Here is a 23,779-nt window from a genome sequence, read left to right as displayed (position 1 = left end):
ATTTATGAAACTTGAGCCTGAAGGCTTCTAGTGACAGGGCTTCTGGCCACCGCCTCCTGGGGCAGCCTGCTCCATTGTTAAGCCAATCCTGAAATTAATTTCTTCCTTAAATTTAATAGAATTCTGCTTGTCAGTCACTCCTGTTCCATGAATCCTAATCTGTCTCTGGAGCATCATCAAACACCTAACAGTCTTTCTGATGTTTGAAGGTAGTCCCCACATCTTGGTGTTTTCTCCTTTGGGAAGATAATAAAGCATAGTGGATGAAGTCTGAGTTTAGTGCTGGAGGCCTGGGCTCTGGTCTCTACCTGGCTGGACGGACCTGAGGCAAGTCATTTGACAGTGCTGAGCCTCAGTCTCACTCCAGCCCACAATTCTGTAATTCTGTGACTAAGCATCCCCAGCTTACTCCTACTCATCAGGCAGAGGCATGTTCCCAGATGCCTCAGTGTGCCAGCTCTCTTTCACACAGCTGGACAAGGACAAGGGCAGCAGTCCCCTTGGGGAGAATTCCTGACCCATTCCCTCACCAAGTGGTTTGAATGGAAGCTGCCCAGCTTCTAGAAACCCCACACCCCAGGCTATCAATACGGGCCATTTATAGTCCTCCAATCCCCTGGCCTTGAGTTAGGCACCTGTCCCAAATTCAACTAATTAGTCCCTAACGTGGGATTTTTAAGTTTTGGACCATTGAGAACAAGTGTCAGTTCCTCTCCGGAGTTGGGGTTGGAAGGAGTGAGGTGGGACAGCTCCTAGGGGCTGCACTTCTTCTTGGAGAGGACTCATCAGAAAATGACACCCCTATGCAGAGACAGAAAGGAGAGGTGGAGAGGTAATGTGGAGTTTGAGTCCTTGGTTCTAGGTTACCTCTGAGGACCAACTGCACTCTTGCTTTTCCTCTTTTGCCCAAGTTGGGGACCTCTCCATATAGACAAACAGGTCCAGAGCAATCAGCTTTCTTTCTAAGTAGGCCTTCAATGAAGATAGCTCTGGCTTATTTGTTCTCCATATACTGTACCTCCCCACCAAAACCTAACTATCCATTTCTCCAACCTTCTGCCAACAGCTACTCCAGGGGGGTAACTAGAGTCTGTGTATAATATAAGAAGGGCTGTCACTTCTTCCCATCTGGCCACTGTTCAGAAGGGTGGTCCAAGACTGCATCTTAAAGCAGTCGTGATACCTTGTTGATTCACACAGAGCACATGGCCACCTCAAACCCACAGCTTTCTTCATGTAAACCAAGGAAACTGGGATTTTCCCCCTGCCACGTCACAATTGAATAATTCCATTTGTTTTGTTGCAGGGGTGGGGAGGTGGGGGAGCCGGGGAGGGATGAGGTTTGAGACCTAATTGCAGATAAACACTTAGCCTTGCTAAATATTATGTGTTAGCTTGGGGCCATTATCCCAGCAGATCCCTGACTGTTGTGATTCAAGATTCCATTATCAGTAGCAAAGCTTCCCAACTAGTCTACCAAATGGAATGGGTTACAGATGTTCCAGAATATTCATTCCCTCAGTTCTCTGCTTGGTGGAACAAAGCTTAGAGCCCTGAACCCATGTCAGTGGCTTTCAACTGTGACAGCCTTATCATCTTCTGAGTATTCCTATTTCAAGTCTCCATAATGGGGCAACATAGGAAATTAAATTTTTCATAAAATAAAAGTATTGCCTGGGGCTGGGTGGCTCAGTCAGTTAAGCATCTGACTCTTCATTTCTGCTTAGGTCATGATCCCAGGTTTGAGGGATCAAGCCTCACATCAGGCTCTGCACTGAGCATGGAGCCTGCTTAAGGCTGTCTATCTCTCTCTCTCTCTCTCTCTCTCTCCCTCTCTGCTCCTCTCCACTGCTTGCACTTTCTCTCTCTCTCTCAAAAAAAAGTATTTACTAACAAAATGATCATTTACAAAATTGGTCTCCACGTAAACATCCCTCCTTGCTTAATCATGGTATATATTTTTATCCATTCAGCCACGTTTTCATTGCTTGTTCTCTCCCAGATTTAGGATTTGTCTACAACAAACTATAAATGCAGTGTGGTTTGGATATATAGGGTTATTCTAGATTTTGGAAAAGATACAGAAATTTGTGAGGCTGATAAAAGTAATGTTGGAAAACTGAATCACAAGTAAAGCCACTATCCACTGGGTAGGTTACCAACCGAACAGGAAAAAGACCATAGGAATGCCACCTGGTAATCAAAACTGAATTGCAGGAATACATAATGATTGAAAAGCAGCTTTGAAAACTTTAAGTCAATTATATCTCAATAAAACTGTTATTTTTTTATTTTTTAANTGACCCGAAGTCAGATGCTTAACCGACTGAGCCACCCAGGCGCCCCAATAAAACTGTTTTTAAAAAGTCAAATGTGAACTAAGGAATGTTCTCTTGTGTCAGCATAAAAGTGTCAGAAAAATGTACTCAATCCTTCTTGCATAAAACCCAGCAACAGCTGATTCAGTCTTCGTATGGATTAAGAATTAGCATACAGCTGAAGTTACAATCAAAACTGTACTATACGACCAAATTAACTTATTTCCTTTTTTCTTTTTTTTTAATGTTTATTTATTTTTGAGAGAGAGAGGGAGCACAGCAGGGAAGAGGAGAGAGAGAGAAAGAGGAGAGAGAGATTCAGACAGAATCTGAAGCAGCCTCCAGACTCCAAGCTGTCAGCACAGAGCCAGATGCAGGGCTCGAACCCACAAACTGTGAGATCATGACCTGAGCCAAAGTCAGACACTCAACCTACTGGGCCATCCAAGCACCCCACAATTAACGTATCTTCTTAATGTTTAGTTTTGCTTTTCAAATAAAGCCCAATTTCTTTTTTAGCATTTACGGTGAAATTTTGACCCCTACTTAAGAATAACCACTTTCCCTGACCTTTCCCCAGGATTGCCTGTCTTTAGATTATGAACTAAACTTGTGTTATTGCCGTCACTGCAACTTTCCTTCATGGCTCCCTGCCCTGTCCACCACAGAAACACGGAGAAGTCCCACCCCTCTGCTTCATCCACATGACAGGCCTTTAAAACTTGGAAGACAGTTTCCATGGTTCCAGTGACATTTCTTTTCTCCACAAGCTTATTTCCTTTAAACATTTATCATCTGACGTAATATCCAATTCTCTCATTTACTCCATTCAGTCATTCCACAGTTTCCTGAGGGCCTACTATCTGTGAAGCATTGCTGTAGGAACTGGGTATACAGCAGTGAACAAAATCCCCACTCTCCTGGGGCTCATATTCTACTGAAGGAAGAGTAAACAAAATAATTGAATGGATGGATGGATGGATGGATGGATGGATGAGTGGATGGAATATCTTGATATGCCTCCCGTTAGAAAAGTAAACACTTCTCTAGATAAGCTGACTAAAGGCCAGGTAGTAGAGAGCTTCTCCTATGACACCAATATTTCTGTTCATAAACCTTCATGTGGCATTAACCTTTTTAAGGTGACATTGCTCTGCTCTGTTGACCATGTTGAGCTTGCTTTTGACTAAAACCACAAGATCTTCTTACAAACGCTCTCAAAATATTTATTCCTCTACTCTGTTTTATACAACTGTTCGATTATTTTCTTGGACCCTGTGCTGAATTTTATATTGATCCTTATTAACTTCCAACTTATCTTTAGCCCAACCTTCTTTTTCTTTATGTATTTATTTTACTTTGAGAGAGACAGAGACCAAGCAGGGGAGGGGCAGAGAGAGAGGGAGACACAGAATCTGAAGCAGGCTCCAGGCTCTGAGCTGTCAGCAAAAGCCCAATGCAGGGCTCGAACCCACGGACCGAGATCATGACCTGAGCCAAAGTCGGACGCTTAACCGACTGAGCCACCCAGGCGCCCCTTTAGCCCACCCTTCTAACCACACATTTAGATGAACTAAAATGTGAAACTTTCAAATTGTGGGAACATATTAATATATATACCCAACATCACTGTTGTCCTCAAATTTAAGGAAAGAAGCAAAAGGCTCATTTTAAAATTGACTGCTTAAATAAAGCTAGTCTAAAATTTTAGACTGTCCTAATCACTACTCTGAGAAAATGACTAACCTGCCTAAAAACCATGGTTAACTTGGGCTCCGTGTTAGCATAAGCTAACCATTTGTACAACATTTGCCATCACTGTAAGACACACATTTTCTCCTCCTTTCCAAGACAAATAGATGCTCAGGAAACTCACTGTTTCCTTGACAGATGCTCTGAGGAACTACCAAAGGGGCCGTCAGGACATCTCAGGTCCCTTTTATTATTCAAAGAGAGCTCCCAGACTTCTTTTTTTTTTTAATTTTTTTAATGTTTTATTTATTTCTGAGGGAGAGAGAGAGAGAGAGAGAGAGAGAGACAGCATGAGCAGGGGAGGGTCAGAGAGAGGGAGACAAAGAATCCAAAGCAGGCTCCAGGCTCCGAGCTAGCTGTCAGCACAGAGCCCGATGCAGGGCTCGAACCCACGAACTGTGAGATCATGACCTGAGTCGAAGTCAGATGCTTAACTGCCTGAGCCACCCAGGTGCCCCGAGAGCTCCCAGACTTGTGCCTCATAACACTGGCCATGCCTGGCATTAAGTAATTAATGGGACAACTGGCTGCTTAATGGCCCTCTCCTTCTAGGACACATAAATTTTGCAAAGGCAGGAATTCAGTTTCCTTTTTCATTGAGTCTCCCCAGGATCATGCAGAGTGCCACCCCCAGGACAGTCACTCCTTAAGCTCAATACATAGTCATTGAAATATAAACATAAATTGGGTCTCAACTCCGTCACTAACTGTGTAACATTGGGTAAACCCTCTAATTCCTCTGGGTCTTTTGTTCATTTTTAACTAAAGTGGTTGGGCCAGATAATCCCAGTTTCTTTTTCTAATGTTAATATTCTGTCTCTCCACCCTGTGAACTCCATGGCTCCTAATCCCTGTTGTTCCATCAGAGACTCTAGATTGTTTCCAGAGTATGGGCAAGTTGTAACCACATGAACACCCTGGACCATGGAAGGGATGAGGGAGGAACAATGTTGAAGGGTTTCTATAGCCTCTGGGACTCTGATTTCAACGTGAATACAAAATAAAAAAACAAACATTTAGGCTGCCAAAGGAGTGTAAAATCACTTCAGTATTACATTTTTCCTGAAAAACTTACACAACAATACTTCACAATCACAGTCAGAGACCCCTGGCTACAAATCAAGGCTTTGAGAAATGATAGTAGAAAGTTCTAGAAAATCAAAGGGGGGAATTAGTTTCAGAACAAATAACAGGTTGACTCTGTCTGGAATGCTAAATGCCGTACCCTGCAACAGAAATGTTTCCCTACATTTTACATGCTCGAAAAACTGAGTCAAGAACTAACAATATTCTTCTATATACTAGCTTTGATGGATGTCTTACTGTAAGCCTTAGCTACAACTATAGCCTCAAACATTAACTGTACACCTAAAAGGAAACTTATTTAGTCCAAATTTAAAATTAGAGCACTTTCATTTCATCATCAGCCCCCCATCCGCTTCCTGTGTTATCAGATGTTAGAGAGAGAGCCAGCCTGTTTGAGAACCTGGCAATGTGGCAGACAAAATATGCATGTTCAACCAGCATTCTTCTCAGTAAGAACCTGGTATGAGTCTAGCCTGGTAAGAGTGATAGGGGAGATACACATATGCAGAAGGCATAAACCCAGAAGAAGAAGTACCAGGGAATTTCCAAAATGACTAAGCCAATTCTAGAGGTCTCTTTTGAACTCTCCCAAGGTCTTCACTTTAATGATCTCCTTTAAAGAGGACACAGCCAATTTAGCCTCTGCTACTAAAAGACCCACCACATCCCTCACTCGTGGAACAAACAATTCGGGTTGTTAGTTTCTCTAATAGCATTCTGATTGTTTTGTGGGACAGGATGTCACACCTGGTACATTTTTAAATATGGACGCAGTGAAAAAGATTTACTCTATCACCCTGTCTTGCTTTGAATCAACTCAGTTTCTCTTTAGATACGTCCTGACTATACAACGGAAGACAAACCTGCTCCATGGAAATGACTGATGATCCAAATGCCACCAGCAGCATAGACCAGTAAGAAGGATACTCTCGAGAGGGGTATCTTTCTCTCTAACTGGGGCATTCGAAGTGGGCCCAAGAGTAAGGAAAATGCACAACAGTCCATGGACGAACTTACACAGCCAGTCATCCACCATCCACCACCTACTAGGCACCTGCCACACATAAAACAGCATCAGTGGACACCAGCATTTTCTTTAAAAACATAAACACAGTGAAAATAAAATAGCCTCCAAGGGTTTTTTCCCCACAGAAAAGGCAATTTTATCAGTTATTGATTTTGCCTATTGTTCAGTGTCTTGGAAAACCAATCAACCACTGTTTGTCTAAATTTTACTAAAATGGCTAAATTAGGAAGTCTTCTGCTCAAAAATCCACATGACAAGCCTAGTAATTTCTCCAAAGGGCAGATAAAGAGTCATTTCCAACATAAATCATCCTATTTCCTTGGCCGTCTCAGACACACTCTTAGTCATGTGAATGGCAGTGGAGACTAATTTGAAAAGCTGTCAAAACACCCTGTAATAATAGGGAAATTAACAAACTCATTTTGTCATGCATATTTGCCCTCATTTCCCCTGTCCCATTATCTTCCTATGGACCCACATTCATAAATCTGCACATAGACCTTAATAAACAATACATGTAAAATGTTAAATACATGCATTCTTTCATTCCCATGCAGATAATGGCATCATGTTATATTCTCCCAAGACTAAACTTAGGGGACTGTCCATGAACAGAAAGCTATTATTATGTCATTTAAGGTTCTGTTTAAAATTCTATTGTGAAGGAGAACTTGTTAGCTGAAATAAAACACTATACTCTGATGGGGTTTTGAAAACTATCAGAGTAAGACCCAGCAATGCAATGTAACCTGTGTAAAGCTGCACACAGTAAAACAACATGGAATTTCATGGCCGTAAAAGTCTCAGATGCCAACTTGTACTCCTCCCAGCTTTTTTTTTTTTAAATGTTTTATTTATTTTTAGGAGAGAGAGAGAGACAGCGTGAGCAGGGGAGGATCAGAGAGAGAGGGAGTCACAGGCTGAAACAGGCTCCAGGCTCTGAGCTGGCAGTCAGCACAGAGCCCGACGCGGGGCTCGAACCCATGAACCGCGAGATCATGACCTGAGCGAAAGTCGGACGCTTAACCGACTAAGCCACCCAGGTGCCCCCCTCCCAGCTTTTTAAAAAGGACAAGAACGGATGCAGAATGACTTGTCCAAGTGACTTGCCCAAGGTAGCAAAAGCAGTCAGTATCAGAGTCTGTGAAATATACACTCATATTCTCTTACTTCTTGTATCAGGATTGTAGTACCCCAAGAAAACCTCAATCCAAATTTGATTTGACAAAAGTTAAAATATGACTCAATGAAAGTAGCAGGCATGATTAGTCCATACCGGGTGAGTGAAGGCTGCAGACATCAAGAAATAACATAGACTGATACCGTAACACTCCTCTTAACCCAGAAGATCAGCCCGATGAAACTGAGAAAAGGGGCAAGGAGTTTATATAAAGGAATTTAACCTGAAGTTCAACCTGATTGGATTAGCTGGGTACAAGCCCATCTCCTTCCTCTAGATCCATAAAATCCCCATGACTCCATCATTTTTCTCTTTTAAAATGCCTAACTGAAGGTAAAACATGAACATAGTAGAAAATCTGAAACATCCGAGAAATATAAATTCTCCATCTATCCAAAAGTAACTACTATCAAAAAGTTTTTGTGTATCCTTGTAGGAAAAAAAAAAGCTTTCTATGCATATATGGGTAAAAATATAACTTTTAAAAACCATATGTGGTTTTACATTTATATATACCTACAAGCACCCTGGTTTGACTGTCTTCACAGAAGCTGCCAGAAGCTCATTCTCACTGACACTGAACTTCTGGAACCTGGGAATACAGCTAAAATAGCTAACAAAATATAGAAAGGGAAGAAAGGAAATAAGAAGATAAAGAGGTGTTGTATACCGACAGCACCTGGCAGATAGATGCTCATTCAATACTTTTTGAATGACTGACCAAATATACGAATGAATGGAGAAACCAGGATAGGCATGTTGTTGACAAATATGACAGTCAATATATTAAAATGTTAACTGATAGGGCCCCAATTCTCCAAAAAAGAAGCACCCTTCTTGATCTACGCCATCCAATATGGTAGCCTCTAGCTACAGGTGGCCATTGAACATTTGCAGTGTGTTCTCTAAGTGTAAAATATGCACCAGAGTCCAAAGACTTAGTATTTTAAAAAGCTATAAAATATCTCATCGATAATATTTATATTGATTATATGTTGAAATGATAATAGTTTAGGTAATTGGCTAAAGTAAACCATATTATTAAAATTACATCACCTGTTTCGTTTTATTTTTTTCCCGGCAGCTGCAAGTAAACCTTAAATTTTACATGTGGCTCACATTATACATTTCTTGGACAGCACTGCTCTAAAACACACGCACCATTACAGCACTGACTGGTGCATCTTTCCCTGCTCTATCCCAGCACAGGACTTTGGAAAAAGCAGATGCCCAATAAATATGTACCAGGTGAAAAGCTGGTTGTGATATGCAGATAAGGCCATGAGTAGGCCTTGGACTACATGGCAAGAAACCCTTGCCCTGATCCTAGCTTTTTGGACAAGCAGCTATGTGACCTTGGGCACGTCATTGAACCTGTCTAGGCCTTGTTTTACTCATCTTTAAAATANGAAATAAATAAAACATTTAAAAAAAAATAAATAAATAAAAAATAAAATAGACATAGTAACAATGTCTTCCTTAAAGGAAAATTACACGGACCAAATGAAATAATGTCCACCAAAATGGGTAAAAGAGATGTCAGGTCCCTCCTAAGTTCTAATATTCTCTACTACCAACAGTCCCAGGAGAAGCAAGGTGCAAAAAAGCACAGGTTAAGAAACTAACTGATGAAATTCTTATATCTAGTATTTCCACTCTCGCGGATGACAGAAGATCGAGACAAAGACAGGTGCAAACAAGATTCTTCCAGAAATGGAAACTTGAACATACATCACTCCCTCTTCGCTGCATCTCACCAACCAACAAGAGTTGACAAGAGGACTTGCAGATACTTTCCTCGAGGCGCCACAGAAAGGCTCAGGGACTGGGAGGAGACAGCCATCTCTGGATGGCTGACGAAGCAGGAGGGGTGGCCAATTGCCCTGTGCCACCTGGGGCTCACAGCTCTGTGGGAAAATGCATCATCCTGGGAGCCTCGGGGGGAAAGTTCCACGGGCCCAAAACTCTACTGGTCCTCAGTAATTGCTTCAGGTGCAGTGAGGGGGATGAACTTACCTTCTTCTACAAGGCAGTCAGGGTACCTGGCAAGGGAAATCCAAAGGGCCCTGGGACAAGCTGTGGCTTTTTAGTGAACAGGATGGACTTCAGCTATCCCAGCTGGGGATCTTCTTCCCCAAATCAAAAATTATTGCAGAAAGGGGAGACTACGCAGCAGAAGGCATTTAAGGAGCATTCAGGAGCCAATGGCAGAGTGGTTAACCCACAGCAGAGAAAGAGCAGTGCAACCACCCCCAGCCCTGAGGCAAAAGACCAGCAGAACAAAAATAGTCCACTTCAAGAGGGCAGTTCTCCCCTCGGCCTCTGCAAGGAACCACAGAAGCCCCAGAAGTGAATGACTTACCATCGGTAAGGCCACCACGCCGCGGAGAGCAAGGAGGGTGCAGTGACTTCCCCTTTGCTACAAGGGTCTGGCCCTCCTCCCTTCTCTAAGGGCTGCTCCCTGTGACGTGGGAAGCGAGTCATGCCGTGGCCAAGTTCTAGGCTCCTGGGACGTGTGCCCCGTGACTTGCCTTGAAACAGCCCACAGGGCCTGAGCTGCCACCGCCTCCTCTAACCAGAACACCAATGGACAGGGTGCCAGGCATGGAGCAGAGCCTCCAGAACACGGCTGTGCAGCAGAACCAACCGCAAGGCTGGCTGAAATTCCCATTCCCAGGACTAGCCCCCCTGAGACTCTGGTCTGGCAGGTCTGGGTGAGGGCCACGCACGTGCACTTGAAACACAGTGCAGGGACAGGACCAATGCCCAGCCTCACTTGCCAACGTGTGGTCTAGCGAACTCAGGGAAACTTCACTGCCCTGATACTATTTCTTCCACAAGCTTTCTTCATCCCTCTTGTCTCCACGTGGAAAAGAAGGGCGGTGGGAGCACACTTGGGGGAAAGCAAGGCAAAGTGGAGAGCCTGAAGGTCCTCAGTTCCAAAGAGAGCTGTTCTTGGTCTTCATGCCAGTCAGTTAACCTCTCTGAACCTCAGTTTTCTTATTTGAGGAATGACAATAAAACCATCTACCCACTCTGGGTGGTGGGGAGGGCACATAAAGTGCCCACTGCATTACAGTTAATAACTGTCACAAAACCATTCGTGTCATTATTAGGTCTGTCAGTGAGGGGAAGGAACAGTGCAGGGCAGCTCTCCATACAAGTATCTCTGTAAGAGAAACTGCACATGAAAACAACTGACTTAATCAGCATAAAGGGAAGGAAAAAAGTTAAACTACAACAGCAAAAAACTGTAAGAGGAGCCATGGATTCAGGTTACAGGGAGAGGGTCAAGATTCAGAGAGTATGCATGCTACCCCATCTCTGGGAGCCCAACAGAGAGGACACTGGGGACATCAATAGAGATTCACAAAGATTTACGCACAAGGCTGAAGGAAGATACAGTGCAACATTATTTATAAAAAGGGAAAATTGGCAATAACCTACAGGCATTTTTTTAAAAAACTTTTTTAAACATTATAAAAAGTTCCTTCTTCAATTTAGGAAAAGATTTTGGAATCCACGTGATGAGCTGAAGACATTTTTAAGTATCCAATTGTTTTTCTTTTAAACTCTAGTATAATATTCAGATTAGAACATTCATATCAACAGGGGCGCCTGGGTGGCTCAGTTGGTTAAGTGTCCGACTTCGGCTCAGGTCATGATCTCACAGTTTGTGGGTTCAAGCCTCGCGTCGCGCTCTGTGTTGACAGCTAGGCTCAGAGCCTGGAGACTGCTTCAGATTCTGTATCTCCCTCTTCCTCTGACCCTCCCCTGCTCTTGCTCGCATGCTCTCTCTCTCTCTCAGAAATAAATAAATAAATAACATTAAAAAATAGACCATTCATATCAACCAAGAAAAGCTAGATGTAGGCCTCTAAATTTTCCCAATGGAAACAAAAGGCAAAATACATAATTTTGGGTATCATCAAAACTTCTGAAGTACAAAGAGCATGAGGAGGGACAGGTAAGATCTCTGATGGAAAATGATAATACTAGAAGAATTAGGTTTAGAGCTTCCCTTCCCTCTACATGCACACCGATGACAACTTTGGAAATAAAACTCAATATCACCTATCACATCCTTTCCCACACAGACTAACAATCTATTTTTATATTCCAGCGAGATTTGCAGCAAAGAATAGAGCTCCAGAAAAAAGAGGAAATTATTTCTATACTGTACCTAGGTTTTTCTCACTTCCTTATTTTAAAATAATCACCCAGCAAAGCAAAAAACAAAATCCAGCACAACGGTACAGTGTTCGATGCGCTGGGTATATATCACTGCAGACATTTTGGAAGGACACAAATTCAGTTCAAGTGTTCTGAGTAATTTGCCATCTTCTTTGAAAACTTCTAATGATATATTACAGCACTGGGGGTTGGAACAAAGCTTCCAAATCATGTGGTCCAACCCCATCATTTTACAGATGAAGCTCTTAGGAAACAAACTGGCTGCTCCAACACACTAAAGGCTCTAATTAAAACATCTGCTCAATTTTAAGGTGGCTGACAAATGTGAAGAGAGGGGGTGGGAAATAAAAGAAAACCTCCCAAACACTTTTTTAGTGGAATAGTAATGATGATCAGCGGGCCTATTAAATGAAGAAGCAGTGAGGATTGTGATGGAAGTGGACCCTCACTCCAATGTCAGGACCACTTACATCTGGAAAACGGAAATTAAAAGTTGCCGGAGCTCACACATCACTTCTGTGAGCGGGGGCAGCGGACGAGAACTCAGGAGCTCTGCCCTGAAGCCTACTGGCCTAAGCACCCAACACTGACCTAATTTTATACTTAAACTGACAGCTATCCAGGGGTCACCCTGATGTGATGGTGCTTCTATTTACAGAAAAGTGGAGACCTGAGAAAATGGTCCATGCACAACAGAGGGACATGACCACTGACCTGGCAAAGGAGGTGGGGCTCAGACCCTTGCTCACATACTCAGTGGACCCTTGACCAGCACAGTATCACTTGGGCACTTGTTAGAAATGTTGTTAGAATGGTGGGCCCCACACCTACAGAGTCAGAATGAGCATACTGACAAGGTCCCCAGGTCCTCCCGCACACATTACATTTGAGAATTGCTTATTTAGATACCGTATGGGCAAAAGCAGTCTGACTACCTATAACCCCATTTAATCTAAGTTTCTTAAATAATTACCTCATTACCAGTTCTACTCTCTAAAGCTTTTGATCTCTAAGCCTTCCTTTAAATTCTAAATGGTCTAAATTTTAGCCTAAATTTCAAATGGTCTCAGTGGGTGTCCTAGCAAGTAGTCATGTTTTTTCAAAAGGTACACATGCTGGGAGCTTTACCATTTTTAAGGATTACATTTTAAGGATTATAAACTGAGGTCTTTTATTCCTGCTGTTTACTGCTGAGGTCACAGCAAGAACATGACCAGTAGTTCTTCAGGGGGAAGTTAGAAACCCCAGGGAGACCTGGTGAAGGAGGAAGACTGGATTCAGAACAGAAATGTGTTCCTGGTGAACCAGAGGAATTTCACCTGAGGGAATTTTATGGTCAAGAGGCTGTGAAGGTCACGTGGTCCAACTGCGCTTCCAAAGCTGAATCCCTTTAGACCACATCTGCAGTCTCCACTCACATGCTCCTAGGGATGTGGGACTCACCGTCTCCAAAGGCAATCCATTCCATCTTCGCACAATCTAACTGTTAGAAAGGGTTCCTGAAATTTCTCTCCCTATAGCTTTCAACAACCACACAATCAGTAACCCCATAATTATTGTCCCTACCATTAATTTAACCCCATTATTAATTTTCCATTACAGTTCCCACTGGGATTGTTTTTCTTAACACAGAAAGTCAAAGATACACGTTTCATATATTTATTTCTATGAGAGTAGGATATCTGTAGTAATGTATGCAAATTTTTTGCTTTTATTTTGAGGCACCTTAGGAAAACCTCACATGTACAAGAGAAGTATTAAAATAAATTATTTTATTTAATAATAAAATAATTTAATAATAAAAACCACTGGGTGGCTCAGTCAGTTAAGTGTCGAACTCTTGATTTCAGCTCAGGTCACGGTCTCACAGTTTGTGATATCAAGCCCCATGTTGGGATGGATGCTGACAGTGCGGAGCCTGCCTGGGATTCTCTCTCTCCTTCTCTCTCTGCCCTTCAGCCACTCGCACATGCATGTGTTCTCTCTCTCAGAAATAAAGAAACATTTAAAATAAAATAAACAATCACAAGTTATAGAGAACATTAACTAAAGACATAATTATATAAGAAACCTAGCTTGGGATAGTACTGTTCTTCAACATTGTTTTAATGGTAAGCTTCCTAAGAGTCAAAGCAGGCATGGAATGGATAAGAAGATGAATGCTTCAAAAATGTTTGAGACTTATGGGTGCCTGGGTGGCTCAGTCAGTAAAGCATCCGACTTCGGCTCAGGTCATGATCTCATGGTTTGTGGGTTCAAGCCTCACATTGGGCTCTGTGCTGACAGCACAAAGCCTAAAGCCTGCTCCAGATTCTGTGTCTCCTCTCTCTGTGCCCCTCTCCCACTCACCTCTGTCTCTCTCTCTCTCTCTCTTAAAAATAAACATTAAAAAAAATGTTCGAGACTCTCTGGCCTTGGGGAGTCCTAGATTATTAACCCTGGAAAGTATCTTAGATCAAGTCTAATTCTGCCATTTCTCTGCCGCTTATGGAGAAGGAAACTGAAACCCAAAGAGGTTAAGTGATTTGCCCGATACTGGGCATTCAGTTAGCGGCAGAGCCAGGCAATGGGGTGTCCCTACTGTCCAATGTCCTGTTTGGTATACTGCCAGACTCTGAGTCTTGAGTGTGTTAAGAGAGCTTTCCCAGCATAAAAATCAGAGCCCCACATTACTGGGCTGCGCAAAAGGCTAAGGGACCTGAAAAGCAAACCAAAGCATCCCCCACACACAGGATACCTCAACTCCCAAAGTCCACAAGTCTAACACCAGATCAGAAAGTTATTTGGGAGCCATAAGCCATCCTACTTCTTTCTCTTTCCTAGAATTCCACTCATCCCTCCATATCCATAGATTCTGAACCACAGAGTTGCCACTAAGAAGCTTATTTTAATCTCCCATTAAAATAATCTTTTTCTGATGACAGGTTATTTGTTCTCAGAACAGAAACACCACTGTGAAACACGTCATTCTTCATGAAGCACTTAGAACTACAGGTTCATAGCATACTGAGCCAGAGTCATTAGTAAAAAGTAAATGATTATAGTCAATCAACTCCAGACACTAAACATTGGATGCATTCAAACCATATTAAAAGAATCCTTTTTATCATGTAGTTTTAAAAATAATACCACTGGAATATTTTCTTTCGTTCTTTCTTTTTAAGTTATTTACTCATTTATTTATTTATGTATGTATTTATTTATTTTTTTAATGTTTTATTTATTTCTAAGAGAGAGAGAGAGACAGCGTGAGCAGGGGAGGGTCAGAGAGAGAGGGAGTGGCAGACTCTGAAACAGGCTCCAGGCTCTGAGCTGGCAGTCAGCACAGACCCAACGCAGGGCTTGAACCCACGAACCACGAGATCATGACCTAAGCGAAAGTCGGACGCTTAACCGACTAAGCCACCCAGGCGCCCCTATCTATGTATTTATTTATTTTGAGGGAGAGAGAGAAAAACAATGCGAGCAGGGGAGGGGCAGAGAGCGAGGGAGAAAGAGAGAATCCCAAGCAGGCTCTGCACTAGCAGATGTGGGGCCCGAACCCATGGAGCCATGAGATCACGAGCTGAAACCGAGAGCCAGACGGGCAACCGACTGAGCCATCCAGGTGTCCCACCACTGGAATATTCGAAAGAACAACCTGCTGATCATGCAGCATGAGGCGCCAGTACAGTGACAGTACATCCCTGGAGCTCTGAATGACTGGCCTGCCCGCGAGATCATAATGGAACACTGCAGTGACATAAGCACATCCACAGAAACAGCTACTTGTGTTTCAGTTCTTCGTACGTTTAGGCAGATCAAAACTCCCTCGAAGCAAGGATGTGCAATCATGCAAGATTGAACTATGTGCCTTCTCTATCACTGTGTCCTTCTGAAGGCAAGAAAAGCAAACCCTAGAAGAATTAGTTATCCAAGTCCCAGGCATCTCAGGTGAGACATCTTTTATGTTAACACTAGTCACATTACAAATTAGCTAGGATCCCACTATGCTAAGAGCTCTGGTCATATTTACTGGTTTAGAGCAAGCAGCATAGTCCTGGATATGTTATGTAGGAAGCTATATTAGCTTTTTAAGGTCACTGAGTATTAGCGAATTCTTGATTCAGTTCATCGAATGATATGCGCTGGATGAGCCAAGATAATACCCAAGTCACAGCAGGGATAATTGAGCGTAGTTAAATCAGCCCATAATTTTCCAGGCTTCTTTGCTGGCCTGGCATCAGGTATAGATGATCTCAAGTGGCAAGACACCAGGGATAAACACGTAGCCCACTCATAGCCCACAGTGAGGCCAAAATAGAAAACAAAAGAGGAAGAAAGGCTGTGACGTGCCTCCATCCCAGAGCACGTCTTCCGTTACTGCTAATCAGAGTGTGTGTCACACTTCCTGGGGCCACTGAAATCATTAGCCCCAGCAGAGAGCATCGGAATTTTCCCACTTTAAAAGGAGAAACACGGCAAAAGACAGAAGTCAGACTGGCGGGAAACTGAGAAGAAGGGTATTTCTCTATATACACGTTAGCCGAAGTGGCATATTTTCAACAAAAATCTTAGGTCAGTGATGATAAAATGGAAGTGGTTTACAAGCAGGAAGATGCATCATCTGGAATGTCTGGGGGCCTGGACCAGTCACTGTTTTAGGGCTTGCTTATCTTCACTTGAGAAGACACTCTTACCTTCTGAAATGGCCTTCTTCACGGCTGCCACGTAGGTCTCGGGCTCGTCCTCGCAGGTGAGCTCCTGCCAGTGCGCCCAGTCTGGGAAGTAGTCCAGGAACTCCTCGCTGTCCTGCACCCCGCAGAGCAGGCGCACCACGCGGTGGGGGGGATGGAGGGCTCTCTGCAGCAGGGGCAGCAGGGTTGGCTGGCAGAAGCACCGCACCAGCTCCGCGGACAGCAGCACCACCACGCAGCGGGAGCTGAGGAAGAAGTTCAGGTCCTTGGCCGAGAAGGAGGTCTCGGGGCTCAGCCTGTAAGTTAGCGTCTTCTGGCTACGGACCTGCCGACTGGACAGAAAGAGGTCCTGGAGGTACTGGCACCATTCCTCGGCATCTGGGCCGTAGACGATGAGGATGTCGCATCTTCCAACCACCCCTGTGCAAGAAAAAGGCACAGAAGCATGTTAAAACACACCTGCTCCTCCGAGGGCTCCCGTCACCTGCAAGATAAACCACCCAGACCAGGATCCTGGCACCCACAGTCTTTCACAGTCTGCCCCTGGCATACCTGCCAAGCCTCTTTCCCTACTTATAGTCTATGGTCCAGCCATAGCAGTCTCCCACTCTCTGCGCGAACATACTATGCCTTTTCAGATCTTTACATAAGCGGTCACTTCTGCTGCATGCCCCTCCACCCACAGCTGATGCAGCATATGATGGTAGTGAGGAGGAGGACGATGCAGCAACAGCAAGCTCTTTACCCAGAGCTTACTACGTTCCAGGTGCTCTGCTAGCACACTGCCCGGCAAACTCATTTAATCATTTCAGCAACCTTATAAGGTAGGTAATACCATTAGCCCCATTTTAAAGATGAGAAAACTGAGGTGTGGCAGGTTACCTAATTTACCCAAGGTTCACAGCGACAGAGTCAGAACTTGAACTCAGACAGTTTGGCCGAAGAACCTGGCTCTTTCCTAAGGACAGTGGTTATAAGCACAGATATGCAATCAGGTGGCCAGAGCTAGCATCCCGGCCCTGTGAATTATTAGCCGTGTAACCTTGGGCAGGTTACTTAAAGAATCTAAACCTCCATTTACTGATGAGTAAATGGAGGTTTAGATGGAAATATACTGGCAATACTTATCAGTGTTTTGTGAGAACTAAATTAGATATTTCATATAAAGTGTGAAGCGTAGTGCCTAGCATGTGGTAAACCCTCAATAATTGGTACCTGGTATCATCAGCCTCACATTAATAGAAACAATGCGTTAATGTAAACAGCAATCGTGGACAAATTAATGCTTCAATCGACATAATACCATTTGTAAGGTGTCCCTCACCATACCTGGTCTGTGACATAGGCTTTCTTCTTCTTCTCATAAAGCATAAATGCCAGAAACAGAGCCCAAAGTCTCAGAGAAGCATTGACTTAAAAAACTTTTGGGAATCGCTTGGCCCAAACTCCTCATTTACAGATAAAAGAAACGTTTCATATGGGAAGATGAAGGGACTTGTTTCAATTCATACTCAGTCTATTAGTCACAAAGCCGAGACTGAACCTCAGGTTGTCCCCTGGTCCCCTGTCCCATCCTCTCATCCGTCCACCTGCTACCTCCCGTCAGGGATTCTGTCAAGAATCTTGTGAGTCTTAAAGCGTATCTTCCAATGACCCAAAGTTCAAAGAAGCTTGAATCTTCACGTAACTGTTCCTACAGTTGAGAAGCCTCATCGCCCAGAAACAACAAACCATTCTCCATGATTTGGAAGGGGCGAGCTCAGAGGAATCTCTGAGCATCAGCAATACAATATAATATGATACAAAACAATACAGGGATCCTTCCTCCCATTCAGAGAAGGAAGGTGCTCAAGTCTGGTGAAGCTCGGGAATCATCTAAGTTGTGGATTGTCACAATTAAACACTATCCTGGGCTACATTCCACTGAGTGGTTTCTGGCATGAAGGTCAGAGGCAGGACTGGGGCAGGACCTGAGACCGTAAGCTCTGAAAACATCTCAGGAGGACTCCCCTTTCCTGTCCCATCGAACACCATATTCAAAGTAAAAACGATGACATATAACATGGAACCCAACACTGTTCTGATTTCCCCAGGGATAATACTGCCAGAATTTTTAAATGACAAATTTTTAAAAGTTTGGAGTTTCTTTTTGGAGTGTGTGCTTTGCTGGAGCCGTAATCCAGCGCTAATATAAAACCCAACAGGCTCTCAATAGGAGCACATTGATCAGCCAGGGAGTACTTTTGAAGGGGAGGGGTGCAAATTTTAATAGAAGTCAGTTTAAGAAGGCAATGTGGAAAAAAAGAGGGGGGAGCCATCAGCAATTCTCACAACACCATGGATGTTTGTGGCTCTACCAAAAACTCAGTTCTGAGCATCGTCTCTTTCCTCAAAACCGTCCATTGTAGGAATGTTTGCACTGGTCCCAAAGCTTAAGCAGATTAAACACAAAATTTTAATGTATAGAAGGCAGTGTTGTAGACCTCCACTAAATAAAATCTTTGCTGATTGATCTTTTTTTTTTTCCTGCATAACATAGTTGTTTGTACCTCAATGGAGAAATAATTTCAGGACTATGGAGGGAATAATATTGGCAAAGCAGCAGAACTACAGAGCTTACCCTGAGAAAAGTAGATTTAAAGGATAATAATACTTTTACCTTCTTTCCGCCCCTCTTTTCTACATGATTGATTTATCCTCAGAGGAAATGTTCTTCTAAATGTAGGGGTGCCTGGGTGTCTGAGCTATTGAGCGTCGGGCTTCAGCTCAGGTCACGATCTCACAGCTTGTGAGTTCGAACCTTGCATTGGGCTCTGTGCTGACAGCTCAGAACCTGAAGCCTGCTTAGGATTTGGTGTCTCCCTCTCCCTCTCTGCCCCTCTCCCACTTGCACTCTATCTGTCTGTCTGCCTCTCTCAAATATAAACAAACATTTAAAAAATTATTTTTAATATTCTTCTAAATGTAAAGTGTTACTGCATATGAGCATATGTCCTCCAGGCAGGCAGTGTACAAGACTTCACATTGCATTATAATATCAAGGGTGCAATGCTAATGATGCTACACTCAGAATTCAGTTAAAAGTACAAAACTAGGGGTGCCTGAGTGGCTTAGTCCGTTAAGTGTCCTTCTTTGGGTCAGGTCATGATCTCACAATTCATGAGTTCAAGCCCCACGTTGGGCTGTCTGCTGACAGCTCAGAGCCTGGAGCCTGCTGCAGATTCTGTGTCTCCCTCTCTCTTTGTCCCTCCGCAACTCATGCTCTGTCTCTCTTTCTCACTCAAAAATAAACAAACATTAAAAAATATATTTTTTAAAAAGTGCAAAAGTTAAAAGCAGTAGCCACTAATAACCCCCACCCACACAGACAAATATACTAGCAAATATTATGTCGACAATTTTTACAAATGGGCTAGAAGGAGAATAAGATCTCAGACAGGTCCCATACAGTAGCAATGAAGCCATTGGTGATGTTGTCAATAGATGATAAGGAAATAAGGAAGAGAGAAGGGAATTGCTGAGAACATTATAAGCACTCAAGATGGCAACTCAGCTCTTGGAGCACTGATGGACTTAGCAGAAAGGCAGCCTCTCTATCCTGCCCCGACCACGTGTGCATGAGCGACGTATGCCACTACTATGAGGAGACAGCAACCCAAAGCAAACCAACAATTTCAAATGACAAGTTCTGGGGTCACTGAGGGAGCAAGTAATCTTTACACCCTGGATCCTGCTTCACCATCACCTGCTCCTCTGTTAACAGCACAACGCGGCATCTGCTGGGCATTAAAGATGTGGGGTCGTTAAGGGAAGTATAAATATTAATAATGAAGGAAACTGGGTGTAGAGCATATGAGAACGCTACTATCTTCACAGTTTTTCAATAAATCCAAAACTTCTAAAATAAAATTTTTTAATACAACTTAAATTTAAAAAGTACTTAAGGGGTTAGGCTCTTCTATACAGAAAACATATAGAAAATGTCTCATTCCTGGGATTCTGGTGTTATATTTGTCTCCCCCCCCCCACACACACACCACACTGCTCTGAGCAAAAGTACACAAGAAGGAAGTGGTTGGTGTTTCAGACTCATCAATATCACAACCTACTTGGTCACCTACTTATGGTGTAACTTGAGACCAGTATACTAAGTCTAAGAAAAATTGCCTCATTGTAAATGGGGACAATGAAATCTATCGCCTTCTTAAATTTTGTTCTGCTACTGAAACTGAAGTGGGGGAAATTCTAAAAAAGTTCCAAAGTGGAAGTTAAAGTTCCTCCACAATGTGCTAGATAACAACACAGGACCGAACGCTTTGTCAGCAACTCTCTCTTCTACGGGGGACCCCCCCTTTCTTCTAGGATAATTCCCTTCCTGTAACCATAGGTCACTTCCTCACATGTGCCAAATCAATTCTTTCAGTTTTGTTTATTATGAGAAATTAAATACATGGACCAACAGGAGCCCATAAATCCTAAACAGAGATGCCTGGGTGGCTCAGTCTGTTAAGCATCCGTTAACTCGGTTTTGGCTCAGGTCATGATCTCATGGTTTTGTGGATTCACGTGCCACGCTGGGCTCTGTGCTGACAGTGCAAAGCCTGCTTGGGATTCTCTCTCTCTCTCTCTCTCTCTCTCTCTCTCTCTCTCTCTTCCTCTCTCTCTCCCCACCCGCCTCTCCCCCCACTTGCACTGTCTCTGTCTCTCTCAAATAAATAAACTTTAAGAAAATATTTTTTTAAAAAGAAAAAGAAATACAGTGACTGAAAGACAGACTCCTTAGAAAAATTCAGAATCCACCTAAGAAAAGGGAGGAAGTGCCAGGGAGCTTTTCGAATTGCCCAGCCCGGGCCATTTTAGTCTGCACGTGACTCTGGCTCCCCGTTCATCTGTCTTAATAAGCACCATACTGAAGAGGGATGTGAGCTATGAAAGGTGACTAGGATAAGGAAGGAGGGATCTAGGTAATGGCTCATGTGAGGCACTTCCAGACTTTGAAGGTTTCAAGTTTAGAGACTTGATGGGAGTATTAAGGGACTTCAAGAATCAGGGGCACCTGGGTGGCTTAGTCAGTTAAGCGTCCGACTTCGGCTCAGGTCATGATCCCATGGTTTGTGGGTTCGAGCCCCACATCGGGCTCTGTGTTGACAGCTCAGAGCCTGGAGCCTGCTTCAGATTCTGTATCTCCCTCTCTCTCTGACCCTCCCCTGCTCTCTCTCTCTCTCTAACCCTCCCCTGCTTGCTCTCTCTCTCTCTCAGAAATAAATTTAAAAAAAAAAAAGAATCAGATGGGAGTTAAGATCACAAAAAATTAAAAGTACTTCAAACCCTCTTATCTTCTAAGTCCAGGAATGGTAGAAAAATCTGAAGATAAGAGAAGCCTCAGAGAAAAAGAGCAGGAAAAGGTATGCAAGCTTTCTTCAAATATCTGGAGACTGACACATGGAGGAAAGGACTCTGGTCTTCACTCAGCCACAGACTTGGTCACTTGGGAAAGTCATTTGTGGTCTCTTTTTCTCCTTTCTCTCACGTCTAAACGCAGGAGATGCCACCACGAGGATAGAGAATATTCCACGGTAGGCTGATGCCATTTTATTTCATCTTGCCTCTTAAGCTCTTTCAAAAACAGGAAGCCAAGATTCTCCTTGATTTCAGCAAGCAAAAATGTCTTTCAAAAAATAAAATCCTGGGGCGCCTGGGTGCTTGTCAGTTACGCATCTGACTTTGGCTTAGGTCATGGTCTCATAGTTCATGGGTTCCAGCCCCAGGTCGGGCTCTGTGCTGACAGCTCAGCCTGGAGCCTGCTTCAGATTCTGTGTCTCCCTTTCCCTCTGCCCCTCCCCTGCTGTCTCTCCCCACCTCCCCGCCTCTGAAAAATAAACATTAAAAAATTTTTATTAAAAAATAGTAAAACAAAATAAAATACTAATGCTCACCCTTCAGTAGAAGGGAATTTTAAAAGACCACACAATTCAGCCTGAAAAAGGAATGTTGTGCTGAGGCACGCTACAACTTGGATGAACCTTGAAGACGTTACGTTACGTGAAAGAAAACACCAAAGACTACATACTCTACAATCCCATTCATACAGAAGTCCTGAGCAGGGGAAACGACAGAGACAGGAGATAAAACACAGGGCTGGGCAGGAGGAGAGAATCGGAGGGTGATAGCTAAAGCCTACGGAGTTTCTTTCTCTTTTTAAAATTTCTATTTCATAATTTGTCTCTCCCTCACTCATTTCCCAAAATGAGTTTTTTTGAGGTGATGAAAATGTTCTAAAATTGACCATGGTGATGCCTGCACATGACTGTATAGATACTAAAAAAAAAAAACCACTGCACTGTATACTCTTTGTTTTGTTTCTAACTGTATATTTTAAATGGGCAAATTGTATGGTATATGAATAATATCTGAATAAAACCATTTAAAATAAAAAGGAGGAGGAGGAGGGGGAAGAGGAGAGGGAGGAAGAAGACAAGCAGCATCAGACCACATGGAAGAGTGCCCAAGAAGAGTCCAGACCCTAAAATAGCTTGGCAAGAGGTAGTCAGTCTCACTGCCACCATGGGCACTTGTATCTCCAGACCTGAGAGAGCCCCAGGGACCCCAGAGGCCTGACTCCTACTCATGGCACCTGAAGCGGTGTCTCACCACAGAGCGTTCTGACAGCAAGAGTCTGACAGCCCTAACCATCACAGATGTCTGCAGAAGCCACCAGAGCCCATAAATAGCTCTGGGTTTGGCCACTGGGTCAGAGTCCCCATCTTCTAGCTCCTAGGGCCATGCCCAGCTGGAATCATGCACACAGGACACTGGAAGAAGAAGATTTTCTCCATCTCTTCTGTCCAAAGGCTCTCTCAGTTTCCTGTTTCTTGGACTTAACAGCCCAGGGCCTGTTCTCAGCCCTGGAAGGAGGTGGGAGTTTCACTGACCTCATCTCCCACTTCTCCCCTGTCAGTCACCTATTCCACCACTTGTTCTCTGTTCCTTAAATATACATATACCCCTATTAATTGTTCCTCTGAATGGAGCACTCTTCCCCCAAGTGATCCCTCCCTTCAGATCTTTGCTCAAATATTCCTTTCTCGACAAATATCATATGTTTGCACGTATAGGAGGATTAGGAGGAACTTAACTGAGGACCATGGGGGAGAAGAAGGGGAGAAATGGTGGGGGAAAGGGAGAGAGGCAAACCATGAGAGACTCTTGAATGCTGAGAAACAAACTGAGGACTGATGGATGTGGGAGGGAGGGGGGAGATGGGCATGGAGGAGGGCACTTGTGGGGATGAGCACTGGGTGTTATATGGAAACCAATTTGACAATGAACTATTTGTAAAATAAAAAAATTTAAAAAACATAAAAAATAAATAAAAATAGAAAAACAACAACAACTCTGGAAAAACAAACAAATATTCCTTTCTCCATAAGGCCTAACCTGGCTACCTCATTTAAAATTATAAACCTGACCCCCTTGACCCCTTTACTGTTTTCCCACTGCACTTAATCATATCATGTGCTTCCCTTATTAAGCATATTGCCTGCCT

At 43.4% G+C, this 23,779-nt stretch overlaps 1 protein-coding gene across 1 annotated transcript in view; it reads right to left on the bottom strand.

The window, feature by feature from the left end:
* PIK3AP1 (phosphoinositide-3-kinase adaptor protein 1) overlaps nucleotides 1–23,779 on the bottom strand; it is a 125,875-nt gene that overhangs the window by 101,138 nt on the left and 958 nt on the right. Inside the window, exon 2 of the mRNA XM_077780341.1 lies at nucleotides 16,237–16,653. Coding sequence (XP_077636467.1) covers nucleotides 16,237–16,653 — 417 coding nt within the window. The remainder of the gene's footprint in view (nucleotides 1–16,236; nucleotides 16,654–23,779) is intronic.

This window comes from Crocuta crocuta, unplaced genomic scaffold (genome assembly GCF_008692635.1).
Source record: "Crocuta crocuta isolate KB4526 unplaced genomic scaffold, BGI_CrCroc_1.0 scaffold170, whole genome shotgun sequence".
NCBI lineage: Eukaryota > Metazoa > Chordata > Mammalia > Carnivora > Hyaenidae > Crocuta > Crocuta crocuta.
This window is presented reverse-complemented; position numbering and strand designations above follow the sequence as displayed.